The sequence below is a fragment of the Ranitomeya variabilis genome, chromosome 6 (assembly GCF_051348905.1).
Source record: "Ranitomeya variabilis isolate aRanVar5 chromosome 6, aRanVar5.hap1, whole genome shotgun sequence".
Lineage (NCBI taxonomy): Eukaryota > Metazoa > Chordata > Amphibia > Anura > Dendrobatidae > Ranitomeya > Ranitomeya variabilis.
In genome coordinates, this window is record NC_135237.1 from 91,471,726 (window position 1) to 91,498,269 (window position 26,544).

The window sequence follows — 26,544 nt, forward strand, 5'->3', positions numbered from 1 at the left end:
TTTACCAGCATTCAGAATTTGTCCACCTCAGACACTTGTTTTTATAAACAGGATTTTATTTCATACTTTTATTTAAAAAGAAAAAAAAAATCCCTGCTAGCCATCAGTGAGTGACTTTTTGCTAACACCCAGTGGCTGAAAGCTTACGTCCAGCTTACTCAAGTGTTGGGTTATTTCAAAGTTGTATCGTTGTGATATTTTATTGCCATGAACAAGATCAGAGCGGATTTTCATCTTCTCTTAGTAAATTAAAGGGGCTGTTTTCCTTAATTAAAAGTTAATTCCCGACTGCAACAAACCATGCTGCACTCATTTTCCCCAGGTTTGCCTGTGAGTCTCACCGTTTCTCTCAGTGTATGGGTTTGGCTGCCATGTTATCAACGTGACATCATTGCCACTGCAAATAAATTGTCTCTCAGCAGGCATTAGGTCCATATTGGAAGCCCCGATCACATCCGCTCAGCTCACGGATGGTTGCGTCAACCACAGCTAAACACCTCGAGCAACGGCAAAACTTGACGGTGGACTCAAGGAAGGTGAGGACTGCTTTGTTGATGCTCGGGATTAACTTTTAATGAAATGGAACAACTCCTTTAAGTTTCCTATTGAATGACTGCAAGGAAAGTATTGAATGGTATACTGGAAAATTATATTATACAATGAACAAATACATTACAAATATAAATTTAAAGCTCTTAAAATTGGGGAGGAGCTAGAAAAAAGTTTTTGTTTAGAAAGTTGAAAAACTTTTCAAAAAACTTTTCATTACACGATAGTTACATGGTTCTGCTGTGAAAAGCTTTAGAGATCTTAAGCTAAACTCATTCCTACTCCTAAAACTCAGACATCCCTATGGCCATGTCCCAGATCTCTCCAGCCACGGCTGCATCCCTACAGAGACCTGTCCAGATCTATATATACTGTTACAGGCTTTAGGCTTCAGAATCAATTGCACTTCCAGCAGAGGAGACTCGGTCTCAAAAGATTCAATTTTCAGAGCAAGAATCAATGGCACTTAAACAGTAATACAATGTTTTTTTTTTATCAATCTCTTAGGTAATGCTTTAGCACATCTAACAAATAGCTCCTGTAATAATGCATTACATGCTGAACGCCTTCTCTGCACTAAATTAGGTGGAGTGTAGGAACAACACTATCTGCACCGTGCGCTTACTAGACTCTGCTCAGAGAGAATGTCAAAGGGCACCAATCTAACCGCTAGAATTGGCATCGGATGTGGCCCCTGGGACTGGCTCGGATAAGAGCCAAATAACAACCTTGTCTGCTTCCTGACAGGGCACAAGGTACAAATGCTCATTGTGGAAGAAAATCAGAATGCAATCCTTTACGCAGTATTGTTAAATCTATGGATGATACTACAAAAAAACAGATCTGTATTTTTTTTTATTTTTTTTACACTCAATATATAAAAGTTTATAAAAGTACATCCGATTTTGGCTTGTGGATTTTTTTGATGCGAAAAATTAAGTTTTATGAAATATCTATTACCATTCTAATTACTTTGCCTTTAGTCCCTGGGTGCATGCTCAGACTGGCACACCGGGGAACAGGTAAAGTCCCCGGGGGACCCCCACCACTTATATAGAAAGTAGATGGTACAATACACTTTTTCACTATATACAGACAAAAACAGCATAGTTACATAGTTACATAGTTAGTAAGGCCGAAAAAAGACATTTGTCCATCCAGTTCAGCCTATATTCCATCATAATAAATTCCCAGATCTACGTCCTTCTACAGAACCTAATAATTGTATGATACAATTATTAAGATAAGATACAAGCATCTTATCATTCATTCATCTAAACTACCCAGCTTATTATTATTTAGAAGCATAGGTAAATTTGTGAATGACTGTCAGGAAATATTTGCAGGCAGCAGAAGAGTGGGACACATCAGTGATTGTTACTGGTGGACCCATAGCACCCTCAACCGACGCTGCCTGAGTGGATAGAGATCATACCAATAGATCAAGGTTTTCCTTCACATGAGTTAATATAAGGGGGGTGCTAATAAGGGCAGCACGGTGGCTCAGTGGTTAGTACTGCAGCCTTACTGCGCTGGAGTCCTGGGTTCAAATCCCACCAAGGACAACATCTGCAAAGAGTTTGTATGTTCTCCCCGTGTTTGCCTGGGTTTCCTCCGGGTTCTCCGGTTTCCTCCCACATTCCAAAGAAACTGATAGGGAATTTAGATTGTGAGCCCCATCGGGGACAGTGATGATAATGTGTGCAAACTGTAAAGCGCTGCGGAATATGTTAGCGCTATATTAAATTAAACATTATTATTATTATTATTATTATTAATAATAATAATAATAAGATGCTAATGGACAGAACAAACTATTAATGGTATAACAGTCCGTAACCAACGTCTGGCTTACGGGAAACTGAAATGTAAGAAAACACAGTACCTGCTCTGCAATAAACCGGAATCCTTTGTCTTCATTTACAGATTCATACGTTTCTCCGAGCACAGGGTTAAATGGTTTGCTACCAGCCCTATAGAAACTGGAGGCATATGCGGATACTGCAAATGTGGCAACGTAAACCTATGATACACAAGATGAATTATCTCACAGAAATTAACACTTTATGGAAGTGTGTAGTCAAAATAGTTAATTGATTGTGTACCAAAGTCCCTTAGGTATCTGCTGTTACACATGGAAGACAGTCCCAGCTGAAGGGATGCTTGTATTGTAAAGTGCTGAGAAAAATATTAGCAATTTATAGATACTAATTTTCAGAAAAGAACTGTTCACTGTACTCAAAGTGAGCAGATCCATCCTTATAGCCTTGAACAACAACCTGTTCAGTTTGCTCCCTAGTGAAGTTATTAAGGAGGCTGGAGATGACATTTCACCAAATTCTTCCTGTTTAACTGGACACATGATATAATAGTGGCTGCAGAGCGAATTAAAACTTCTTTTTTTTATTTTATTTAATCTCTCCATTGTAGAGATATTAGCAATAATAAAAGTATTGGCACATAATGAGTTAACTTTTGTCAAGTCCAAGTTGGTGTTACCAGATAAGAACTCAGAGGGAAGTATTCGCCCCAGTGAGAAGTATCTAGCAACACCCACATGGACTTAAACAAAGTTAATGCATTAGTTGCCACTTTGAACGCTCATATCACCGCAATAAAGAGGAGGGATGATAAAAAAAAGTTCCATACTGCAGCCACTATTACACTGTGTGTCCAGCGCAACCTGAAAAATTTGGTGAAAGGTCCACCTAAATTTATAAATCCTACTAGGAAACTAAGTTACTACAGGAAAAAAAATTATATTGAAGACTCTTCTGCATTAGCCAAATATATATATACTAGATGGTGGCCCGATTCTAACGCATCGGGTATTCTAGAATATGCTATTGCCCAGCCACGTAGTATATTGCCCAGCCACGTAGTATATTGCCCAGCCACGTAGTATATTGCCCAGCCACGTAGTATATTGCCCAGCCATGTAGTATATTGCCCAGCCACGTAGTATATTGCCCAGCCACATAGTATACAGCATATCCCTGTTAAAAAAAAAGAATTAAAATAAAAAATAGTTACATACTCACCCTCCGTTGGCGCCCAGATCGAAGCGGCCGGTCACCGATGATCCTCGCGCGCTCCGGTCTGAAGAGTGCATTGCGGTCTCGCGAGATCGCAGCACGGACCGGTTACCGGAGCGTCGCGATCGGGAAAGGCCTGTTGTCGATCCGGGGGCCATCGGAGGGTGAGTATGTAACTATTTTTTATTTTTTTTAATTATTTTTAACATTAGATTGTTTTACTATTCATGCTGCATAGGCAGCATGAATAGTAAAAAGTTGGTCACACAGGGTTAATAGCAGCGTTAACCGATTGCGTTACACCGCGGTCAACGCTGCCATTAACCCTGTGTGAGCGCTAACTGGAGGAGAGTACAGAGCAGGCACTGACTGCGGGGAGGAAGGAGCGGCCATTTTTCCGCCGTACTGTGCCCGTCGCTGATTGGTCGTGGCTGTTTTGCAATTATATAGACAACTAGCTGTACTACCCGGCTTCGCCCGGGTTAATGACTGCTGTTAGCAAAATAGAATGTGTTAACAAAAATTTATTCTGCACACAAAAACCACAAAACAAATAGATAGAAATGTAATTATTAAAAGGCAAAAACTAAGCAAATAGAAGCATTTCACAACATATATTAGCTTTGTTATACTGAGAATGTCTTTGTTGCCTATATTAACCAATCAGAGCTCAGGTTAATTAACTGTAGCAAAATAGAAGCTGAGCTGTGATTGGTTGCTATTGGCAGCCTGATAAATCCCCAGCCAACAGGAAGCCCTCCCCCCTGGCAGTATATATTAGCTCACACATACACATAATAGACAGGTCATGTGACTGACAGCTGCCGTATTTCCTATATGGTACATTTGTTGCTCTTGTAGTTTGCTTATTAATCAGATTTTTATTTTTGAAGGACAATACCAGACTTGTGTGTGTTTTAGGGCGAGTTTTATGTGTCAAGTTGTGTGTGTTGAGTTGCGTGTGGCGACATGCATGTAGCGACTTTTGTGAGATGAGTTTTGTGTGGCGACATGCGTGTAGCAACATTTTGTGTGTTGAGTTGCATGTGACAGGTTAGTGTAGCAAGTTGTGTGCAGCAAGATTTGTGCATGGCGAGTTTTGCGCGTGGCGAGTTTTATGTGTGGTGCATTTTGAGTATGTGCAAGTTTTGTGTGAGGCAACTTTTGCATGTGGTGCAACTTTTGTACATGTGGCAATTTTTCTGTGTGTGCAAGTTTTGCATGAGGTGAGTTTTCCATGAGGTGAGTTTTGCACGTGTGGCGAGTTTTGCGTGAGCCTAGTTTTGCATATGGCGAGTTTTGCATGTAGCGAGTTTTGAGTGGTGACTTTTGTGTTTCGACTTTTATGTGGCGAGGTTGGTGTGTGTGTGTGGTGAAATGTGTGCTGAGGGTGGTATATGTGTTCAAGCACGTGGTAGTGTGTGGCGCATTTTGTGTTTGTGTTCATATCCCCGTGTGTGGTGAGTATCCCATGTCGGGGCCCCACCTTAGCAACTGTACGGTATATACTCTTTGTCGCCATCGCTCTCATTCTTTAAGTCCTCATTGTTCACATCTGGCAGCTGTCAATTTTCCTCCAACACTTTTCCCTTCACTTTTTCCCCATTATGTAGATAGGAGCAAAATTGTTTGGTGAATTGGAACGCGCGGGGTTAAAATTTCACCTCACAACATAGCCTATGACGCTCTCGGGGTCCAGACGTGTGACTGTGCAAAATTTTGTGGCTGTAGCTGCGACGGTACAGATGCCAATCCCGGACATACACACATACATACATACACACATTCAGCTTTATATATTAGATATACCTGTATGTAATCTCCTGTATATAGTATATACCTGTGTGTCATCTCACCTATATATAGTATATATCTGTGTGTCATCTCCTGTATATAGTATATACCTGTATGTCATCTCCTCCTATACATAGCATATACCTGTGTCATCTCCTCCTGTATATACTATATACCTGTAGGTAATCTGCTCCTGTATATAGTATATACCTGTGTGTCATCTCCTCCTGTATATAGTATATACCTGTATGTCATCTCCTCCTGTATGTAGTATGTACCTGTATGTCATCTCCTCCTCTATATAGTATATACCTGTGTGTCATCTCTCCTGTATATAGTATATATCTGTGTGTCATCTCCTCCTGTATATAGTATATACCTGTGTGTCATCTCCCCTGTAAATAGTATATACCTGTGTGTCATCTCCTGTATATAGTATATAGCTGTATGCCATCTCCTCCTGTATTAGCCCTCGTTCACACGTTATTTGGTCAGTATTTTTACCTCAGTATTTGTAAGCTAAAATGGCAGCCTGATAAATCCCCAGCCAACAGTAAGCCCACCCCCTGGCAGTATATATTAGCTCACACATACACATAATAGACTGGTCATGTGACTGACAGCTGCCGGATTCCTATATGGTACATTTGTTGCTCTTGTAGTTTGTCTGCTTATTAATCAGATTTTTATTTTTGAAGGATACCAGACTTGTGTGTGTTTTAGGGCGAGTTTCGTGTGTCAAGTTGTGTGTGTTGAGTTGCGTGTGGCGACATGCATGTAGGGACTTTTGTGAGATGAGTTTTGTGTGGCGACATGCGTGTAGCAACTTTTTGTGTGTCGAGTTGCATGTGACAGGTTAGTGTAGCAAGTTGTGTGCAGCAAGTTTTGCGCATGGCGAGTTTTGCGCGTGGCGAGTTTTATGTGTGGTGCCTTTTGAGTATGTGCAAGTTTTGTGTGAGGCAACTTTTGCATGTGTTGCAACTTTTGTGCATGTGGCAATTTTTCTGCGTGTGGCAATTTTTCTGCGTGTGCAAGTTTTGCGCGTGGCGAGTTTTGCACGTGTGGCGAGTTTTGCATGTGGAGAGTTTTGCGCGTGGCGAGTTTTGAGCGGCGACTTTTGTGTTTCTACTTTTATGTGGCGAGGTTGGTGTATGTGTGGTGAAATGTGCACTGAGGGTGGTATATGTGTTCGAGCACGTGGTAGTGTGTGGCGCATTTTGTGTGTGTGTTCATATCCCCGTGGTGGTGTGATTATCCCATGTTGGGGCCCCACCTTAGCAACTGTACAGTATATACTCTTTGGTGCCATCGCTGTCATTCTTTAAGTCCCCCTTGTTCACATCTGGCAGCTGTTAATTTGCCTCCAACACTTTTCCTTTCATTTTTTCCCCATTATGTAGATAGGGGCAAAATTGTTTGGTGACTTGGAAAGCGCGGGGTTAAAATTTCACCTCACAATATAGCTTTGACGCTCTCAGGGTCCAGACGTGTGACTGTGCAAAATTTTGTGCCTGTAGCTGCGACGCCTCCAACACTTTTCCTTTCACTTTTTCCCCATTATGTAGATAGGGGCAAAATTGTTTGGTGAATTGGAAAGCGCGGGGTTAAAATTTCACCTCACAACATAGCCTATGACGCTCTCGGGGTCCAGACGTGTGACTGTGCAAAATTTTGTGGCTGTAGCTGCTACGGTTCAGATGCCAATCCCGGACATACATACATACATACATACATACACACACACACACATTCAGCTTTATATATTAGATTATATAGACAATTATATATATAGATATATATTATTGCTTTATTCGGGTAAGGACAAACTGTTACTATGTAAGAATACTTTCAAATATAGAATTGTTAATAGTTCATTTTTCAGTCAGTTAAGAAAAAGCAAAATTCAATGAACAATATAGTAAATAAAATCAATGTTGTTGTGACCACTATTTGCCTTCAAAACCATATTAAAGCATCAATGCTTCTAGATAATACTTGTACACAGTTTTTGAAGGCACTCGGGAGGGAGGTTGTTCCAAACATCATGAACTAACCACAGATCTGATTATTTAGGCTTGTGCAAATCCTTCTCTCCAGAAAAATTGGATGATGTGGAGATCAGGACTCTGTGGAGGTCATATCATCACTTCCAGGACTCCTTGTTCTTCTTTATGCTGAAAATAGTCCTTAATGTTATTGGCAGTAGGTTTGTGGTTTATAGCTGTACAGCTGCAGAATAAATTTGGAGCCAATCAGATGCCTCCCAGATGGTATTACATGATAGATGAGTATCTGTCTATATTTGTTTGATGCTTTTTGGAAGTAAAAGGGTGGTTCCACCTAATATTGATTTAATTTAGATTTCTCAATTGTTCATTCACTTTAATTCATAAAAATTAATTGTTTAGCTTCTCTTCTTGATAGCATGCTTACTTTCCAGAGTTTTCCCACATTTGCTTCTGCTATTTAATTGCTAGTAAAAGACACATATATCCTAAAAATCAATATCCTACCATTCTCTCATATGGGTCCTGAGTTTCCGCTGCTTTGTCTAGAAGTTCACTGTATTCAAGTTCTTCACATAATCGTTGCAGAGTGTTGAGAGGCTCATTGAGCTGCACCGGCATGGACACCTTGGATAGGTCCTTCCCAATATTGTTCCTAAGAATGTTCCATAAACTGATATTACTTGTGTTTGGGCACGGAGCTGGAAGACACGTTCTGTGCTTTCGAAAACCATCTACTTCACAAGCCCCATCTATGAAATGAGGACGTAAGAGAAAAAAAAAATAAAGAAGAAAGATTACCATATAAATCATCCGTGCTCCATGTAATACTCTACCGCTATGCTTTTCTATACTTATCACAACGCAAATTCTAAGTGAGAAGTCCAAAGAAGATTATGAAACTATGCAAGATTAGTATAAAATACCTACTAAACCTCTATACTCGATAACCTCCATTAGGCAGCATTATTTTTACTGTTTTTGCCCCAATTTTTGCCATTTCTTCCTGACAGCTCGGAGATTATTAATAGAGGGGAAGGGCATGGTGACATTACTTTAATCCATTATTTAGAATGTTATCTGTTCAGGTTATTCGTTGAGCATCACATTTTTTAATTGATCGAAAAACTGAAATAATGATTTGTTTCTGTGGGACAAGTTGTAATTTTTGTTAGAATAATTTAGGGGTCAGCGCAATTCATACATAACTTTTTATTGATGGAGATTTAAGGATGTTTGGGAAAAAAGTGTTAAGCATTGTTTCAGTGACACAAGTACCTTATAAGTTTTTCTTTTTAAGCATAGAGAGGTGAAATACTATAGATAGGACCATCCTGATTGGGTACACCTTGTCATGGTGGGATGATTTTTACACTTTTTTGATCAAAAAAGTGTCAACCAAGTATAATAATGACAAACTGTTCTGCTATGTTTCTGGCCCTGAAGACAACAATCAAGCTATGTGTACATGGTTATGCGGTTTCGCTATGTAATGTGAATAGTGGCGTGCGTCTTTTATATTGTGTGGTTGTAATATACAGCGTATAAGAATGTAAAGTGTTAATGTACAATGTGAGTAGTGCATACTGCAGGGTACGTAGAGGATTAGATTAGGGATAAGACCTGTACTGTTCATATAATTAAGTGGTTTAGCAAAGGCATAGAACATAAGATAAATGCAATAGGTTTAGTATATAGGATATAGTTAATGGATAGAACTAGCCCAGTAAGTGGGGACTAGTGTTAATAAAAGGTGGGCACTTCCTGGTAGTGTCAGGAGATGGGGAAATGCAGTTGTCAAGGTCAAGTTTAGGTGCTGTGGGCTGCTAGGGCCAATAGTTTGAGGCAGTGGGAGACAGTACTGTTATCCATTGTGGACATTCCTGCAATCCTGGTCTTCTGACATAACAAGATCAGTAGACGTGGAATCATATGAAGGGCAGGTAGCCAGTTCCGAATGCACTGCAGAAGTGGACAGGAAATTCTAGAGGTTGAAGGAGTCAGTGGGTTTAGGGATAGTCCAGAACAAACAGTGGGAGGGCTGAAGCTGCGTTGGACCAAGGAAGTAAGGAACATGAAATGCTGTGCCCTATCCCACATGTCACAACCTGATGAACTTAAACTAATCAATAAATGTTTGCTTGATGCAATGAACTTGGTGTCCCCTGAATTGTGTGCAGCAGCTCCTGAGAATGGATGCAGCAGAGTGTGACCAACCAACTACACGTGAGGGTGATGCACTCCACACCTGACACCACACTGGGACTGAGACACTGTTTTCCTGTAAAGTGTCAGAGAGTAACCAGACAACAGCTCGACCATGACTACTGCTCGTGGCCTTTTATATACATGTAATATTACGGTTTTCATACTGCAGGGTATTTGCTTGTTGTTTTTGTCCTACTTTTAAACATAAATATAATAGCAATAATTTTTTTTTTAGCATTTTGTTTTCATTTCGTGAAGCTTTACTGCTGTTGATTTTAGTTTTTCCCAAAAGGAGGATTGGAAGCTGCAACTGTCTGATTAGTATTCCAAAACACTGTAGACATCTGCCCTTAAAGGGAACCTGTCACCCCCCCAGGCGTTTGTAACTAAAAGAGCCACCTTGTGCAGCACTAATGCTGCATTTGGACAAGGTGGCTCTTTTAGTTATGCTCCTTGCACACGCTGAAATAAACACTTATAAAATTGTGACATCAAATGATGTCAGAAGACGGGCAGCGCTCACTGCGCATGCCCAAGGGATAACATAACAGCGCAGGCTCCGGGACAGATTCAAACAACGTTGAGGAGGCGGCGCCCGGCACCAAGGGGGTATGAATGACGGCTGTGCTGCGTCTGATTAGGAAGGAAAGTCCCGCCTCCCAGACGGTTTCACGGTATGAGGGGGGCACATTTTATAAGTGTTTATTTCGGTGTGTGCAAGGAGCATAACTAAAAGAGCCACCTTGTCAGAATGCAGCATTAGTGCTGCACAAGGTGGCTCTTTTAGTTACAAACGCTTGGGAGGGTGACAGGTTCCCTTTAATTGATTAACGGGTTTTGTCAGACCTCAGGAAATCTCAGGACAGCGTTGCAGGGAGCCTAAGGGTGGCCATCCTAGGATACATCTCATACTATAACTGAAGGAAGATGTGGACATGGGGGCCATATAATTTGGCTATAGTTAACTATTTACAAAAAATATAAGCCATCAAATATATTGAAGTAAACACACAGTCCACTATTAGGAAAAAGATAGCAGAATTCATGATATAACTCAAGACCGACATACCTAGGGACTGCCGTTCATTGTCCAAGTCATTGCTTAGATTGTCCTCTGATATGTTATCACTTACATCACTGACATACGAGTCATCATCTGATACCTGGGAAACAAATAACACGTATAGGAATGGCCGAGTGCAATGGATAGCAAAGACGGAAGTATATCTGATAAAGGCTGAAGTATATCTGATAAACGCTGAAGTATATCTGATAAAGGCTGAAGTATATCTGATAATGCAGACACTGGCCATATGAGAGGAAAACATTTCCATTTCCCCTTCATTCATTAGCTATGAACCGCCTGGTTTCACCAATATAATGCAATTATTGAGCACATGAATACTGCAATCCATGTAGCACATGCAGAGACCAGGTGTTTGTTAAAGAAAAAAAAAATTCAAATCAAAATGTACAACTTGAAAATTACAAATACATGACATCACTTAAATCATCAGATACAGTAGGGGCGCTACATGGCAATTTGCTGAACAGCAGAGGAAAGCAAACAGGAAAAAAAATGGGCCCTATGCATTCCTGGCGGTACTGTCACATTGTTCTAGGGATATTAGCGGGGTGACCCTAATTGTAGAAATGGGTCATTGGTAATATAACCTAGCACTAGGCCACCAGCATCAGTGGTGAGCCACCCCAGAGGTATTCCTCCCACTTTAAGCATTTATGGACTATCCCCGTAGGATATCCCTTACACCTTATTCAGACGTTCAGGAGTAATGTACATGTTCTGTGCTTTTCCCAGACAGAACACATACCCATTTTTTGGTGTTGCTTCAGTTTATTTCTACATATAAAGGATTGTTCTGCCTTTTTTTGGCTTTGCATTTAGTTTCTATAGCTTTACACGGGCAGGTGTCTGAACAGTGTGACCTGGGTCCTGCTTTACCCGCATCTATGGAGGCCTGCGGGCACATACAGAAGTTTTACTTTAGAGATAGGACCCATCCTGGGTGGGTACACCTAGTCTCGGTGGGATGTCTTGTACACTTTATTTATCAAAACAGTGTCAGCTCTGAGATCTCATCTCCCGAGATCTTGGTGCCAAGATTTCCATCTGAGCATGCGCCGCCCCCGGTGGCCATTTTCCCGGAGTCCACCGCACAGGAAACAATGGAACTGCGGGGGCTCTGACCTTTTACAAAATGTTGGCAGAGCCCCCCGCAGATATGGAGACACCCGCAGCAGTACCGGAGACCCAGCAGCACCGCCGGAAACCCCCGCAGCGCCGCCAGACACCCCCTCATCCCAGCCTGCGGCCTGCAGCAATGGTACATTATTTTGGGGGAAAAAAGTGCATCTTATAATCCGAAATATATGGTACCAATTATAGTTTGCTGGGGCTGTCATGTTTTTTGCGGTCGCACATCCGTTTTTGATCGGAGTCACTGATTAAAATTATCTATACAAGTCAATGGGTGTGTGAAAATCATGGACAGCACAGAGAAAGCATCAGTGTGAAGTCCGTTTGCTGACTGTGAGTAACATGAATATTAGAAGTTTTGCAATTTATTTATTTTTCCATTGGTGAAAATCACTGTAAAACCTGATGGACTGACAAAACTATTAAGAAAATCAGATCCAAACCAGTGATCAACAATGGTCCATGTTTTCACATATGAGGAAAAATTATGGACATCTGAATGTGGTCTTAAAGGGAGTGCCCAGTTTAATTTAAAAAAAAAAAGTAGAAGAAACTGTCACATAAAAGTACTTTATAAAGGAATTATTAGAATTACACTACTAGCCAATGTGTAATTCTTCTTTCCTCCTGTGGTGGCGCTGCAGGGAAAATGAACACTTTACTACCAGATTTCTGCACAGATTACCGCTAGCTAATAGTTACTGGTCCCAGGAGGTAAAAACTAATCTGCCTAATGGCAAAGGACCTTTCTAGCCATTAAAGATTGTCCAAATGCTTTATTTAACCTATGATGATGAGGATTTATTGCCCCTTGTAAGTATCCTAGCAAGTAACTTGCAAGTGCTGCTAATTTTTGTAACTTTGGTGAAACAGGCAGCTCCCTTTAAGCAATTGAGGCCATGAAGTATAAGCAGTACCATAATTCTGTGCACTATAAGGAGGACAACAAATATTTATAGCCTAAGAAATAAAATACTACAAAATGTATAAAAGGTAAAACCTTCCCAAAATTCTCCGCACTGTAACCATAGCAACAGAGGATGCCTGGACAATATGGGATTGACAGGAAAGGAAAAATAACAGACTGCGGAGAGTCTGTTCTAACTACACAACACAACTGACAATGTGAACGTTTCTACAGTATTGTGACATATTTGGCATATAAAAAAAACAACAATATAGGAATCCGTTCTACACAGCAAATTTTCATACCCCATCTCCTTAACCAAGACCAAATGACCATATCACAGTTTTTTCTATGTGCTCCAAGAGAGAAAATGTTACACTAAACAGTATTCAAGCTTTGGCATTTTTTAATAAAGGCAAAATATTTTTTCGCAATGGTCATGACGACTGACAATCGTGCCCAAGTCCTTCTCAATCAACAATGTTGGGAAAAAATTATCAACATGGCGTCCTACGTGCTGTCAACAGACAGGGCAAGTGTAAAGGTACCTTCACACGAAGCGACGCTGCAGCGATAGCGACAACGATGTCGATCGCTGCAGCGTCGCTGTTTGGTCGCTGGAGAGCTGTCACACAGACCGCTCTCCAGCGATCAACTATGCCGAGGTCCCCTGGTAACCAGGGTAAACATCGGGTTACTAAGCGCAGGGCCGCGCTTAGTAACCCGATGTTTACCCTGGTTACCAGCGTAAAATCTAAAAAAAACAAACAGCACATACTTACATTCACGTCCCCCTGCGTCCACTTCCTGACTGACTGAGCGCCGTACAGTGAGAGCAGAGCGGTGACGTCACCGCTGTGCTGCTTTCACTTTCACTTTGCGGCGCTGAGTCAGAGGAGGAAGCAGACTGCAGGGGACGCAATGTGAGTATGTGCTGTTTGTTTTTTTTACATTTTACGCTAGTAACCAGGGTAAACATCGGGTAACTAAGCGCGGCCCTGCGCTTAGTAACCCGATGTTTACCCTGGTTACCAGTGTAAAATATCGCTGGTATCGTTGCTTTTGCTTTCAAACACAACGATACACAGCGATCGGACGACCAAATAAAGTTCTGGACTTTATTCAGCGACCAGCGACATCACAGCAGGATCCTGATCGCTGCTGCGTGTCAAACGAAACGATATCGCTAGCGAGGACGCTGCAACGTCACGGATTGCTAGCGATATCGTTATAATGTCGTTTCGTGTGAAGGTACCTTAAGTGATCCTACAGTGGTCAATCATTGAGTAAGACTCTCCCCCTACCACTTGTGTTCTCAAATATCCACTTCCTCAATCCTTCAAACCACACATCCAAGTCCTTAAAGTGTTAGTCCTGCTTCCCCCTAAGTTACACATCGAGAAAGGCAGAGATGACGTGACATCTCCTAATACCCAACATGCTTGACAGGTATCGTGCATCTTCCCACACACAACTATCTTCAGCCCAAATACATTTCTTATATCCACTCTCTTTTAAAAATTGGAGTTAATGAAATTTTTCAGCATCTCATGTCTAGACTATAGCAATACGCTTCTCTTTGGGCTTTCATCTAAAATTTTTGTACTTCACCATTCCTATCCTTCTGATAACGCTAGTTCTTTCTGCCTCCACCCTTCAGTGGCTACCAATTGCCCAGCAAAATAATGGCATACAAGACTGTCTAGAACAGGTCTCCTTCATACATCTCTACCCTAGTCTCTCAATACTTCCTAACATATATTATCTCTGGTCCTCACAGGCCCTACTTCTCTGCTCTTCACATATTTTCTCCTTCCATCATCTCCAAGATTACTCCACACATACCCCATACTCTGACTCCTACCATCACATTAGACTTTCTCCCATCAACCTAATAACCCACCCACCATGCTTATCTGAGCATCTGGGCGTGTTCGTATATTATGTTCCAGTTTCTGCAGCCGCATGATTTGTGGCTGTTAGACAGACTGAACACATGTGGGGATTATATAACAAACAGGCAATCCCCCACGTGTTAAGGCTAACTGCAGCAAATCATGCAGCTGCAGGGACACACATAATATACGAGCAATCCCAGATGCTCAGATAACACCCGAATATGCTCGGATAAGATGTTATCTGAGTACCTTCGCTCATCACTAATAACCAAGTCTCAGCTGCACAGACATATAAGCAGCCTCAAAGGGTTATCACTCCAAAAAAAAAAAAAAAAAAGTTACATAGTTATTAAGGTTGAAGGAAGACTGTAAGTCCATCTAGTTCAACCCATAGCCTAACCTAACATGCCCTAACATGTGTTCCATTATCCATGTGATGGGGGATAACTTGCTGATTAATGGGGGTCTGACCACTGGGACCCACAGATTTCCTGAGATTGGGACTCTGGAACCCCAACAAAGTCACACAAAAAGCCCTTTTCTGAATGAAGCAGAGGTATGCAAGCTAATCTTACGCTCGATAAGTTATTAATCGGACTATAGCATTCGGATATCTCTGGGAGCCCTATAATAAATAGGTGGAACGGAGGCTGAATATGTGCCGCTCTTCTCCATTCAAGATGGTGCCGCAGTACCCTGTTGTTGTGGTTCCACAGCCCGAATATTGAGTTTGCTGGTAGTCCCTGCTCTTACCAAACATTTCCTTACCCTTTGGATAGGGAATAACTTTGGGAGAGAGGGGTAACCCTTTAACCTACTTTCTTTACTCTCATAGATAGTAAGACCTCCAGGGCATTGACCTCTTGTCTCCTACTCGGTAAGCACATTTCTATGGTACGGTCTTGTTGTTATCGTTTGTTCATGTATTTAAATCCCTCTTCATTTCATGTGTACAGCACAATGGTGTGCTGATATACTGTTTGGATCCAGAGAGTTCATTTTACTTTTTGAGAATGAATGTTTGAAAAACATTTGTCAAATCAAAGGTCCATACTCTACCAGCAGAAACATAACATGTTCTCAGAATCTATTCCAAGACCAGCCATACTATCACATGATCATAGAGACCAAAAATAAAAGACCAACCTCATTCTCAGATGAGCTCGAAGACAGAAGAACTTCCTGAGCATCAAAGAACTCTGTAAGGGAATCTGTGATAGACCGGCGGCTTTCATTAGACATCTGATGCACCAGGGTCCTGTTCTCTTCACGTGGCGTCTCCTAATAGTTTTAGGGTAAAAAAAAATCATTGTTTCATTTCTAGACATGTTACTGCCTGTCTTATGGATATCAGTCTGTCAGATGTGGAACTTGTAGAAAATTCAAGTGAATGTAATGCTAGTCTGCAAACAATGGCCATGTCATTTAAAAAACGGATTTGGGCAATTTAACCTAGAACCTGTATAATACATCATTACCAATTGGAGTGTAGTAAAAATAAAAAAATCATTGGTGCTACTTGAAAACAGCCAATACCATAACTTGCTGCTGCTGACAGATTTTATAATTTGTGTTTTTGCCTAGTAAAATTGCGCAATGAGATAATATTCTCACTAGGGTGTAGGTGTGATTAGGCCATTATTCACAGTGTTATCTTCCTGCCTAACGTTGCATTTAATCTCAAAATGAACACATGACTGCCAGGCTACAATTATAGAGCAGGCTATCAATTGTTGGGTACCTAGAAAAAAAAATCACAAATTTCAGTCAAAGATCAATCCTCCTGAGCATTTATTTTTTATGGGTATAATAGGAACACAGTCCGGCAATGTTTTTTCCCATCCCTGCTTCCACAATATGAAAGTCTCTCACACACTTTAGTTCTCTTAGTACAGGGTGTACTAACACCCAAGTAGTTCAGCCTCAATTCTCTGCTATCAATCCCATAATACATCAGTACAGCATGACATGGGTAGCTAGTGCCCTCTATGCCTGCTGTGGTGAGTTCAGTGGTGTGGTCAGTTTACAGTCAGGAGACTGAACTGTGATCTTACATTATAATTATGTGACAGGAGCTGTGTAGTCATCATCATTACCTGTGATGGCAGTTTTTGCCCTCCCCCTTCCCAGTCAAGAGCATTAGTCTATGTAAGTCTATGTAATTTCATTATGTAGGCAGTTCTGGTGACCAAGATGGTGATCCCCCTTAAGACAACAGAAAGGCTTGTAATTCTCAGGCGGTCACCATGAGATCACATTACCTACATTGATCAACTAAAAACCTCCTTGGAACTAGGCCATATTTTTCAATGTCATTGTATCATATGCATTTTAGCTGCCTTCTTTGAAAGGACCATTCCCCTAGAATGCCATTTGTCACAAACTTTTGAGAGGGCTTCTCAAAAAAAGTTTCACTGCATTTTCAGTGGGAAAAAAAAAACAGATGAAAATTGATCATCTTCTATGTAGTTGTAAAAGTAAAATCAGGAAAAACTCCTGGTGGTATCGTGAGAGTGTTCGTTAGCAATGGATTTCCTCTACACAGAGTGAGGGGAGCAGAAAACGTAATAAATTAAAAAAATACTACAGTTTCCTTTGCTGATGATATAGCTCATGTAAATCCTTAAAAGTGATGGCATATTAGTGGGAAGCTCAAAATGCTCAGAATGAAGGGGCATTGCTGTTTTTCTTTTCAGATCGACACCCCCGAGTTGTTATTCTGTAATGTCTTTATTGTCTGTACAAGTCCCATCAAAAAAGTACAGTGCTGCGGAACATGTTGGTGCTATAGAAATAAAAAAAGATTATTATTATCCATTATTTGACGAAGGTGTTCCGAAACGCGCGTTGGGGCGGGCACGGGGACCCTCTGTTTGCCTGCACTTGCCTGTACTTTAGGTGATGTATTCATGCCATTTGTCTTGTACGTTCCAGCATATTTATAGGTTACATTTGGTACCAGCTACGGCACTGTTTATTATTTGATCTAATTATTTACATCTTCTGAAGTGAAATTTATTGGATACATTTACCGCTGATGTAATTAGTATGTAATATCCAGTACCTTATACAAATCTAGGCATTTATGGTTCACTGTGCCCCTTTTTTTAATCTTTTTGGATGACTGTCCGCAGTTTTCACTGTTTCCTTGCCTTCCACAATAAAGCAATCTTAACTCTATAGACCTCAGGTTGTTGTTTGGATTTCTTCCTCCTCCCCTTTAAGTTGCATGCTATTGACAACCGGTCTTTTTACAGGTCCATGGCATCTACCGTTTCTGGGTATTAAACATTTATGATTTTTGTCATTATATATGGTATATAACATTTACCCAGATGATTTATTTGCTTATGTTCACTCCCCAATCCTTTTGCTATAGAAATAAAAAATGATTATTATCCATTATTTCAGATCCCTATCATCAATAGTCTAGAAATAGTTATAAAATAGCTTGTGCTCTTAAATATTGCAGACTCCGATATATACGTGAAAGCAGTGAACTCACAGAGGCGGTATGTAGGTCATGACTACGCTCTACTATTTCTAGTTTTGTATTATCATTCATTATCCTCTATGCCGTTCACCTGAGGGGACTCTGGTCTCCTGACACAAGGACGTGAAATCCAAATGCTTTTAGGTTTTTTTCCTTATAATAAGAGTGATGGTGGATCTCACATAACAGTAATCCTTAGGCCATCCCTCAATGGGACCTGGCTCTTCATGAATGATTGATTGGACATGACAAGCTGGCTCTGTACATGATAAAGCCTGGGCTCTTATTATCCACATGAACAGACTCAAAGTCTTCAAAGTCTCACAAATGGTAAAGGCTTAAAATGCAAATAATAAATGAGGTTAGGTTTCTGATCATGAAATATAGAAAATTACTTACATGGTGTAGTATTATTATTGGGATCACTCAGAGGAAGTTATCGGTACTTCTACTATCCATGAAGGAACTACTTTATTTTTGAGTATAGTCTATAGCCTATAATTTGAGCGGCAACAAGGTTTCCCGAGCACACCAAGGCTCCTTTATTGGACATTTATAGCATATCCTATTGATATGGAAGGGACAACCCCTTTGAAAATGGATGAGGCAACCCCCTCAAAACGATGACATGTAAATCAAATCAAAAGGTTGACTCAAACAATATAAATGTGAGCGCAGAAAATAATCTGTCGTGGCGACGCAGACACAAATTGCAGCCCCTTACCGCTGCTAAGGCGTTCTTCAGACCCATGATCTGAGCGGTTGGGGAAGAGTCTTGCTCGATTAGCTGCTTAAGTTTCTCTCGCTCAGTGAAGACGCTGCTATAAGCAGACTTTAAAGTGAAATAAGCTGCAGAGAAAAAGAAAGGGAATATTATTAACATCATCTACATCATGAGAGAACCCACACAAAAAAATACACAGAGGAACACTCGGGATAGGGAGCCGCACAACGGTCACGCAGAAGAAATTAATAAATTGGTACAAATTCGTCCAAATTTATCGGGATGGAAAATGTAACAATGAATTCAGCTCAAGGTATTACTGTACATATTGCTTTCTCTTATGCTGGGTCATGGCTGTTGTACATGTATGCTAAAACTACGTGCCAAAAAATTGTGCTTGATCATAATGATAATTGCAGGTAGTTGTGCTACCGTTTTTTTTTGTTTTGTTTTTGTATTTGGACCAAGTGAGATTAAAGGGAACCTGTCATGTTGAAAAACGGAATTTATCTGCAGGTAAAGGGTTGACCTGCAGGTCAATTGCATTAAAATGTTGCCTGTCTGCCTTATTGGAACAGCGGATACTGGGAGAAAATGTTCTTCTATCCTCCCGGTAGTGGCTGGCTCATCACTACTGGGGAGTGATTACCGCTGCACCCACTGTGGAGTGAGTGGCGACTATAAGGCTGCCGTCACACTATCAGTGTTTGGTCAGTATTTTACATCAGTATTTGTAGCCAAAATCAGGAGACTGTGATAAATGCAGAAGTGGTGCATATGTTTCTGTTATACTTTTCCTCTAATTGTTCCACTCCTGGTTTTGGCTTACAAATACTGATGTAAAATACTGACCAAATACTGATAGTGTGACGGCAGCCTAACTGCTCTCTGCACCACTCCGATGATGCAGCTTCAGGGAGGATAGAAGTTAATTTCCTCTCTGCAGCTGCTGCTCTAAGAATAATGCCAGGCAGGATTTTATCACTACTTCCCTGCAGATTAACCATTTCTGCAGACAAGTTTTCTTTAAAAATGGCACAAGTCACAAATATTACACAGTCCATTTAAAAAAAAATGTATCCCATACTATAAATATAAGTAGACTGCACATTAAAAAAATTAATGTCTTGATCAGATTTCCTATGCTGACTGTACCACTGACAATGGCACATCTTCTACACTGGAGACACTTAATGTTCTGACTCATTGCCCCTTAATTGAACTGTGACCGAGTAATGCTAAAGCGGACTGAAAAAATTCCAAGCTTTTCTTTTACAAGGACACTTGAGAACAGAACATGGATAACATGTGCCTACAGAGGATAACCGGCACGGTATGATGCATTTACAGCCAGCGTCCATAGCCAGGACATGCACTTCACTGTTACGAGCACAAACAAGTCAGAGGGATTGTTGTTCTGTCTTGAGTCTACAAAGACAAGGTGAACTTCAGAGGGAAAAATACAAGATTAAATGGCAGTGATCAGTGGTTTGGCAGCGACTCAATGGCACGGGGCATGTCTGTGTGTCTACATTTTGATACACATGACGATAATGTGTATTTTTGGGAAAAAAGACAAATACTTCACCTCTAAGTATGAGACACCCGATCATAGCACAGCAAAAATGGAAAAATCAAAATCGGACAGTTAAACCAGAATTATTCAACCTGTGAAATTCCTGAATTTGGATTTCAGAGTCCGGCCTCTCGCATGGTTCATGCGGCCTTCTGTGAACTCTCTGCCATATGCGATCAATTAATAAGTAATAGTACATGACAAGAGTCAGTATCTTCATATCAGAAGGAGATTTAAAAAAATAACCCGACATCATGAAAATGCCGTCCCATGTTATAGGGCAGGGGGAGCGGAGCAGACAAATATATATATTTGTGATTAAACATTCAGTACAACCTATGGTTTAATCATTCAACCCTCTGTTCTTTCTTGGATCCTTGGTCCAGTGGGCGGTCCTATCAGTGACTGACAGCCATCTATGAGTAAGTATGCATGCAGAGTGTGCTGTCAGTTACTTTGGCCATTTTGTGCAGCAAACAGCAATAACGCAAGTCCAATTTCATATATTCAATGACTACATACTATATAGTTTCAGTGTGACTAGGACTTCTCCCACCTTTGTGTGCAATATGACACAAATCATCCTGCATCTTGGAGAACTCGGAGCTGTCCGATCCGCTGGAGTACTGTTTCTCCTCGGTATAATCTATGGTGGAGAGGTTTGGGTTGGAAGCGTGCAATCTTGTATTCCCAGCAATGGTTGGCGGCACCTATATTAAAAATTAATTAAAACCCAGCGTTACACATTGATGGATTATACTGTAGGTCTGCTTGGACAGAAAGTACAAAGCGATAAATGGAAGAAATATTACTTTTACCTCTGTTTTAATGTAACAATTTAATTCTGTTCGTAAAACCTGACCTCAGGAAGAATGGATTTATATACAGGAGCATAGGGAGAGGACAAGTAGCATTTCTACACTGATGCCAGAAAGGGTTATGGCTACATGCTGAACATTACATCTACAGCAGGGAGCTGCGTCCCACGGCGTCTCCACTGCTGTTAGCCTCCCAAGTTCTATCTGCCTGTAAAGTAGGAAAATCAGGATTGGAAGAGAATCTCTAAAAAGCAAACACCAAGGCAGATGTTAAAGTGCTGCAAAGTAAGCAATCACCCAATGCCTATCTTAACATGGATGATAAATACCAGTACCAGATGCCACACAGAATTAGCCACCAGTGTTTTATTTAAAGGGAATCTGTCAGCAGGCATTGCTATGTAATTTGACAGCAGCATGATATACTGACAGAGACCCTGATTCCATTGATGTTTCACTTGGTTTCCTGGGTGCAGCAGTTGCAGATCTAGCAGAGCTCGAATGCGGAGTCCTGTATAACCCCGCCCACACCACTGATTGGCTGCTTCCTGTGTACACTGTGTATTGACAGAAAGCTGCTAATTAGTGGTGGGGGCAGGTTTGGACCAGGAGGCAGGAGACACCTAGTCCTCTATTGATAATAATCTACTTCTGATAAGACATTGGTTTTATTAAAACAGCAAAACACAGCCCAGCAAGTGTCACATCGCTGGAATCAATGTGTGCCTACATCATGCTGCTTTCAGATTACGTACATAGAAAGAAACTGCTGACTTATTCCCTTTAAGGGTCGAAATGTAATATTATCTGGAAACTTTAAGGATTCTCTAGGGTCCTAAAAGGTGTTTTCTGGTACTTTGCAATCTATGATAAGTCATCACCATCAGACTAGCGGGGTCCAGGTCTGATCCCAGGCACTCCGTACCAATCAAGCTCATTGACAGTGCCACAAACACTAGAAGTAATGCCGAGCGTGTACATTCTGCTCAAGCTACATAAAATGTACTTGTATGTGGAGTAGTGGTGTTAAATATTACTGCATAGGCAGTCCTGATATGGGAGAGGCCTTGCAGTACCGGTCACAGCCACTACACAGTGTACGGAGCTGTGTCACTTTTCATTCACTGCAGGGCACTTTCTACCTGTCGATCAGTGAAGGGTCTAGGAAACAAAAGGGTATAATTCGGGCACCATATTTATTGGACCATTAAGAAAAATTAAATGGACTGTTTATACTGTACATCTTCTCACTAAATCGATTTGTGAAGCAGAAATTCTGAGAAAAATATATCTAAAATGGTAAGAGGGAACAAAACTTTCCATTACACCAGGATCCCATTTTCAATAAAAGCAAGGACATATATTTTGATTATTCTCCAGTTCAAGGTCCATAGTAAGAAAAACACATTCTGCCAACAGAGATCAATGATTATTTGTTAGTTTTCATAACAATCAATAAACCAAGGAGGGGAACATATACTGCTACCTGTAAGGATCCTTTAGCATCTTTGTTATTGCCTTTTGTCCTCCACTTCTTCCTGTGTATTCCTTTCTCTTTCTTGGGACTTTCGAGAGCACCAACCTTCCCCAAGACATTAAGAGCAGATATCAGAATGGTTTCCAGGAAATCTATCATTTACTGAGCGGTAGCTACACAAACATACAAAACCACAAGCCAAAGCCTCAGCGTACACAGCTAAATAAGAGCCATAAACGGTATTGTGGCTGTAGAGGACGCCGAGCAGTGAGACATTAGCGGGATCTGTATGGACTCTGCATGGTCAACTCTGCATTTAACAGATCCTGGAAATGGGATCTTCACCACCCACTGAAACCGCCTATCTGATAGTTTGATAAAAGGTTCGATAAACGTTTGCATTTTTATATACTTAGATATTGATGTGCCTCAGACCTGCAGACATAAAGCAGTAGGATATTTTAGTGTTCAAAAAATGCATTGTTCTACATGTTAAAAGCAATGCAGTAGAAAGTAGGGATTTATTATTATTATTTATTTTAATCAAAAGTCAAATTGGATGTTGGCATAACAAACAGATGAAAACATTTCCCTAATATTTCCTTATGTTCGTTTTCTTGATTACAGGCGTGCATATGTTCCCTGCATATGAGAGCCTGGATCTCCTGAATGCGAGCTCCCTGGGGTCTAACACATGACAGTATGCAGGGCCGGCTCCAGGTTTTTGAGGGCCCCGGGCGAAAGAGTCTCAGTGGGCCCCCCCCCCCCTTTAAAATATACCACGATTCATGATGCCCAGATACAGCGGAGAAATATAGGTATAGTACAATGCCAGATTTCACTTCTTACATGAGTGATAGCTATTGTAAATTCTGCAGTGTATATATACAGGAGGAGTGGTACTGTGCAGTGTATATATACAGGAGGAGTGGTACTGTGCAGTGTATATATACAGGGGAGAGGTACTGTGCAGTGTATATATACAGGAGGAGTGGTACTGTGCAGTGTATATATACAGGGGAGAGGTACTGTACAGTGTATATATACAGGAGGAGCGGTACTGTGCGGTGTATATATACAGGAGGAGCGGTACTGTACAGTGTATATATACAGGGGAGAGGTACTGTGCAGTGTATATATACAGGAGGAGAGGTACTGTGCGGTGTATATATAGAGGGGAGTGGTACTGTGCAGTGTATATATACAGGAGGAGAGGTACTGTGCGGTGTACATATACAGGACAGGAGGAATGGTACTGTGCAGTGTATATATACAGGAGTGGTACTGTGCGGTATATATATATATAGGGGAGAGGTACTGTGCAGTGTGTATATATACAGGGGAGATGTACTGTGCGGTGTATATATACAAGAGTGGTACTGTGCTGTGTATATATACAGGAGGAGTGGTACTGTGCAGTGTATATATACAGGAGGAGTGGTACTGTGCAGTGTATATATACAGGAGGAGTGGTACTGTGCAGTGTATATATACAGGAGGAGTGGTACTGTGCGGTGTATATATACAGGACAGGAGGAGTGGTACTGTGCAGTGTATATATACAGGACAGGATGAGTGGTACTGTGCTGTGTATATATACAGGAGGAGCGGTACTGTGCGGTGTATATATACAGGAGGAGTGGTACTGTGCAGTGTATATATACAGGAGGAGTGGTACTGTGCTGTGTATATATACAGGAGGAGTGGTACTGTGCAGTGTATATATACAGGACAGGAGGAGTGGTACTGTGCAGTGTATATATACAGGAGGAGTGGTACTGTGCAGTGTATATATACAGGACAGGAGGAGTGGTACTGTGCAGTGTATATATACAGGAGGAGTGGTGCTATGCAGTGTATATATACAGGAGGAGTGGTACTGTGCAGTGTATATATACAGGACAGGAGGAGTGGTACTGTGCGGTGTATATATACAGGAGGAGCGGTACTGTACAGTGTATATATACAGGAGGAGTGGTACTGTGCAGTGTATATATACAGGAGGAGTGGTACTGTGCAGTGTATATATACAGGAGGAGTGGTACTGTGCAGTGTATATATACAGGAGGAGTGGTACTGTGCAGTGTATATATACAGGAGGAGTGGTACTGTGCAGTGTATATATACAGGAGGAGTGGTACTGTGCAGTGTATATATACAGGAGGAGTGGTACTGTGCAGTGTATATATACAGTACAGGAGGAGTGGTACTGTGCAGTGTATATATACAGGACAGGAGGAGTGGTACTGTGCAGTGTATATATACAGGACAGGAGGAGTGGTACTGTGCAGTGTATATATACAGGACAGGAGGAGTGGTACTGTGCAGTGTATATATACAGGACAGGAGGAGCGGTACTGTGCAGTGTATATATACAGGAGGAGTGGTACTGTGCAGTGTATATATACAGGGGAGATGTACTGTGCAGTGTATATATACAGGAGGAGTGGTGCTATGCAGTGTATATATACAGGAGGAGTGGTACTGTGCAGTGTATATATACAGGGGAGATGTACTGTGCAGTGTATATATACAGGGGAGAGGTACTGTGCGGTGTATATATACAGGAGGAGTGGTGCTATGCAGTGTATATATACAGGGGAGTGGTACTGTGCAGTGTATATACTTCAACAGCCGCCCAGCCCAGGCCCCCAGCACCTGTCCTGTATATATATATTATATACACTGTATCTATACAGGCTGTGCTGGGGGCCTGGGCTGGGCGGCTGCTGTAGTATATATATATATATCAGCTGCAGCCGCCCAGCCCATGGCCGCCCCAGGTCACCCAGTCCCAGACTGTCAGAACATACAGCGATATAGCATTGCACTCACTCAGGTGCTGGTAGGAGCTCCGTCTCCTTGATAAGTTCAGCAGTGCACACATTTCAGAGCAGGAGAACTCTCCGCCCACAATGTCACGCTGGCTGTGTCCTTAATTAACCCCTATGTGTGCCTGGCCCTGCACTGACAGTGAGAAGATGCTTGTGCCAGCGCAAATTGAAAGGGTAGAAAGGGTTAAAGCAGCCAGATGGCTCTATGACTGTGTGAGTGGGCCCCCCTGTCTCGTCAGGGCCCCGGCACTTGCCCGGCTAGGCCGGGTGTTGACGCCGGCCCTGACAGTATGTCAAAGTGTTGTGAGTCGAGCGGTGGCCATACACCCAAAATATCAACGCGCCAATAATCGACAGGCCAACACTCTACTATGTACAGTGGCCCCGGCCAACTGATTGGGCAATGATTATTTAGGTTAGCTGATTGTATTGTTCACCCGGCGACAAGTTGCCAGAAAAGAGGTCTATTGGCAGCTGAGCAACGCTACTCTACGAGCCGGCCAAGATGGTTGTTGGCTGAACGATTGAGCAAAGCATCATCCAGCCAACAGCCGTCTGATGTATACGGACGGATTTTATGCTGCTTATTGATGCAGAACAAACTTACTAGGTATGTAGACAATCAGCAACGCAAACTTTTTACTTATTATTATGATTTTTTTCATATTTGGACAATTCTTGACATTAATAAACGCATTAGATGGTTGTCCACTGTAGGCAGGGTTGTACACACGTTAGCCGAAACGGTCAATATTGGTGGGATTGGCGGTCAATGTAATGTGTATGGGGGCTCCAGAGTAACCCGACAGATTAAAATGGCCGATCCTTTTGTTCACCCTGGATCTAAGCCGCCGTCAGACACCTCTCATGGAGAGCACAAGAATATTCAGAAGAAATGAGTGTTCCTATGTACGGAGTAGTTGGGAACATAGTTGTTGGCCAAACGATGATCATAAAAGCCAACTAATGTGTATTGGAGTCTTAAGGTTCTAAAATATGCCACAAAA

General features: G+C 41.5%; 1 protein-coding gene across 1 annotated transcript in view; it reads right to left on the minus strand.

The window, feature by feature from the left end:
- OSBPL3 (oxysterol binding protein like 3) overlaps positions 1-26,544 on the minus strand; it is a 172,776-nt gene that overhangs the window by 19,931 nt on the left and 126,301 nt on the right. Inside the window, exons 10-16 of the mRNA XM_077268789.1 lie at positions 22,713-22,808; positions 20,965-21,118; positions 18,833-18,957; positions 15,762-15,896; positions 10,662-10,755; positions 7,892-8,136; positions 2,435-2,572 (exon numbers count right to left, since the gene is read on the minus strand). Coding sequence (XP_077124904.1) covers positions 2,435-2,572; positions 7,892-8,136; positions 10,662-10,755; positions 15,762-15,896; positions 18,833-18,957; positions 20,965-21,118; positions 22,713-22,808 — 987 coding nt within the window. The remainder of the gene's footprint in view (positions 1-2,434; positions 2,573-7,891; positions 8,137-10,661; positions 10,756-15,761; positions 15,897-18,832; positions 18,958-20,964; positions 21,119-22,712; positions 22,809-26,544) is intronic.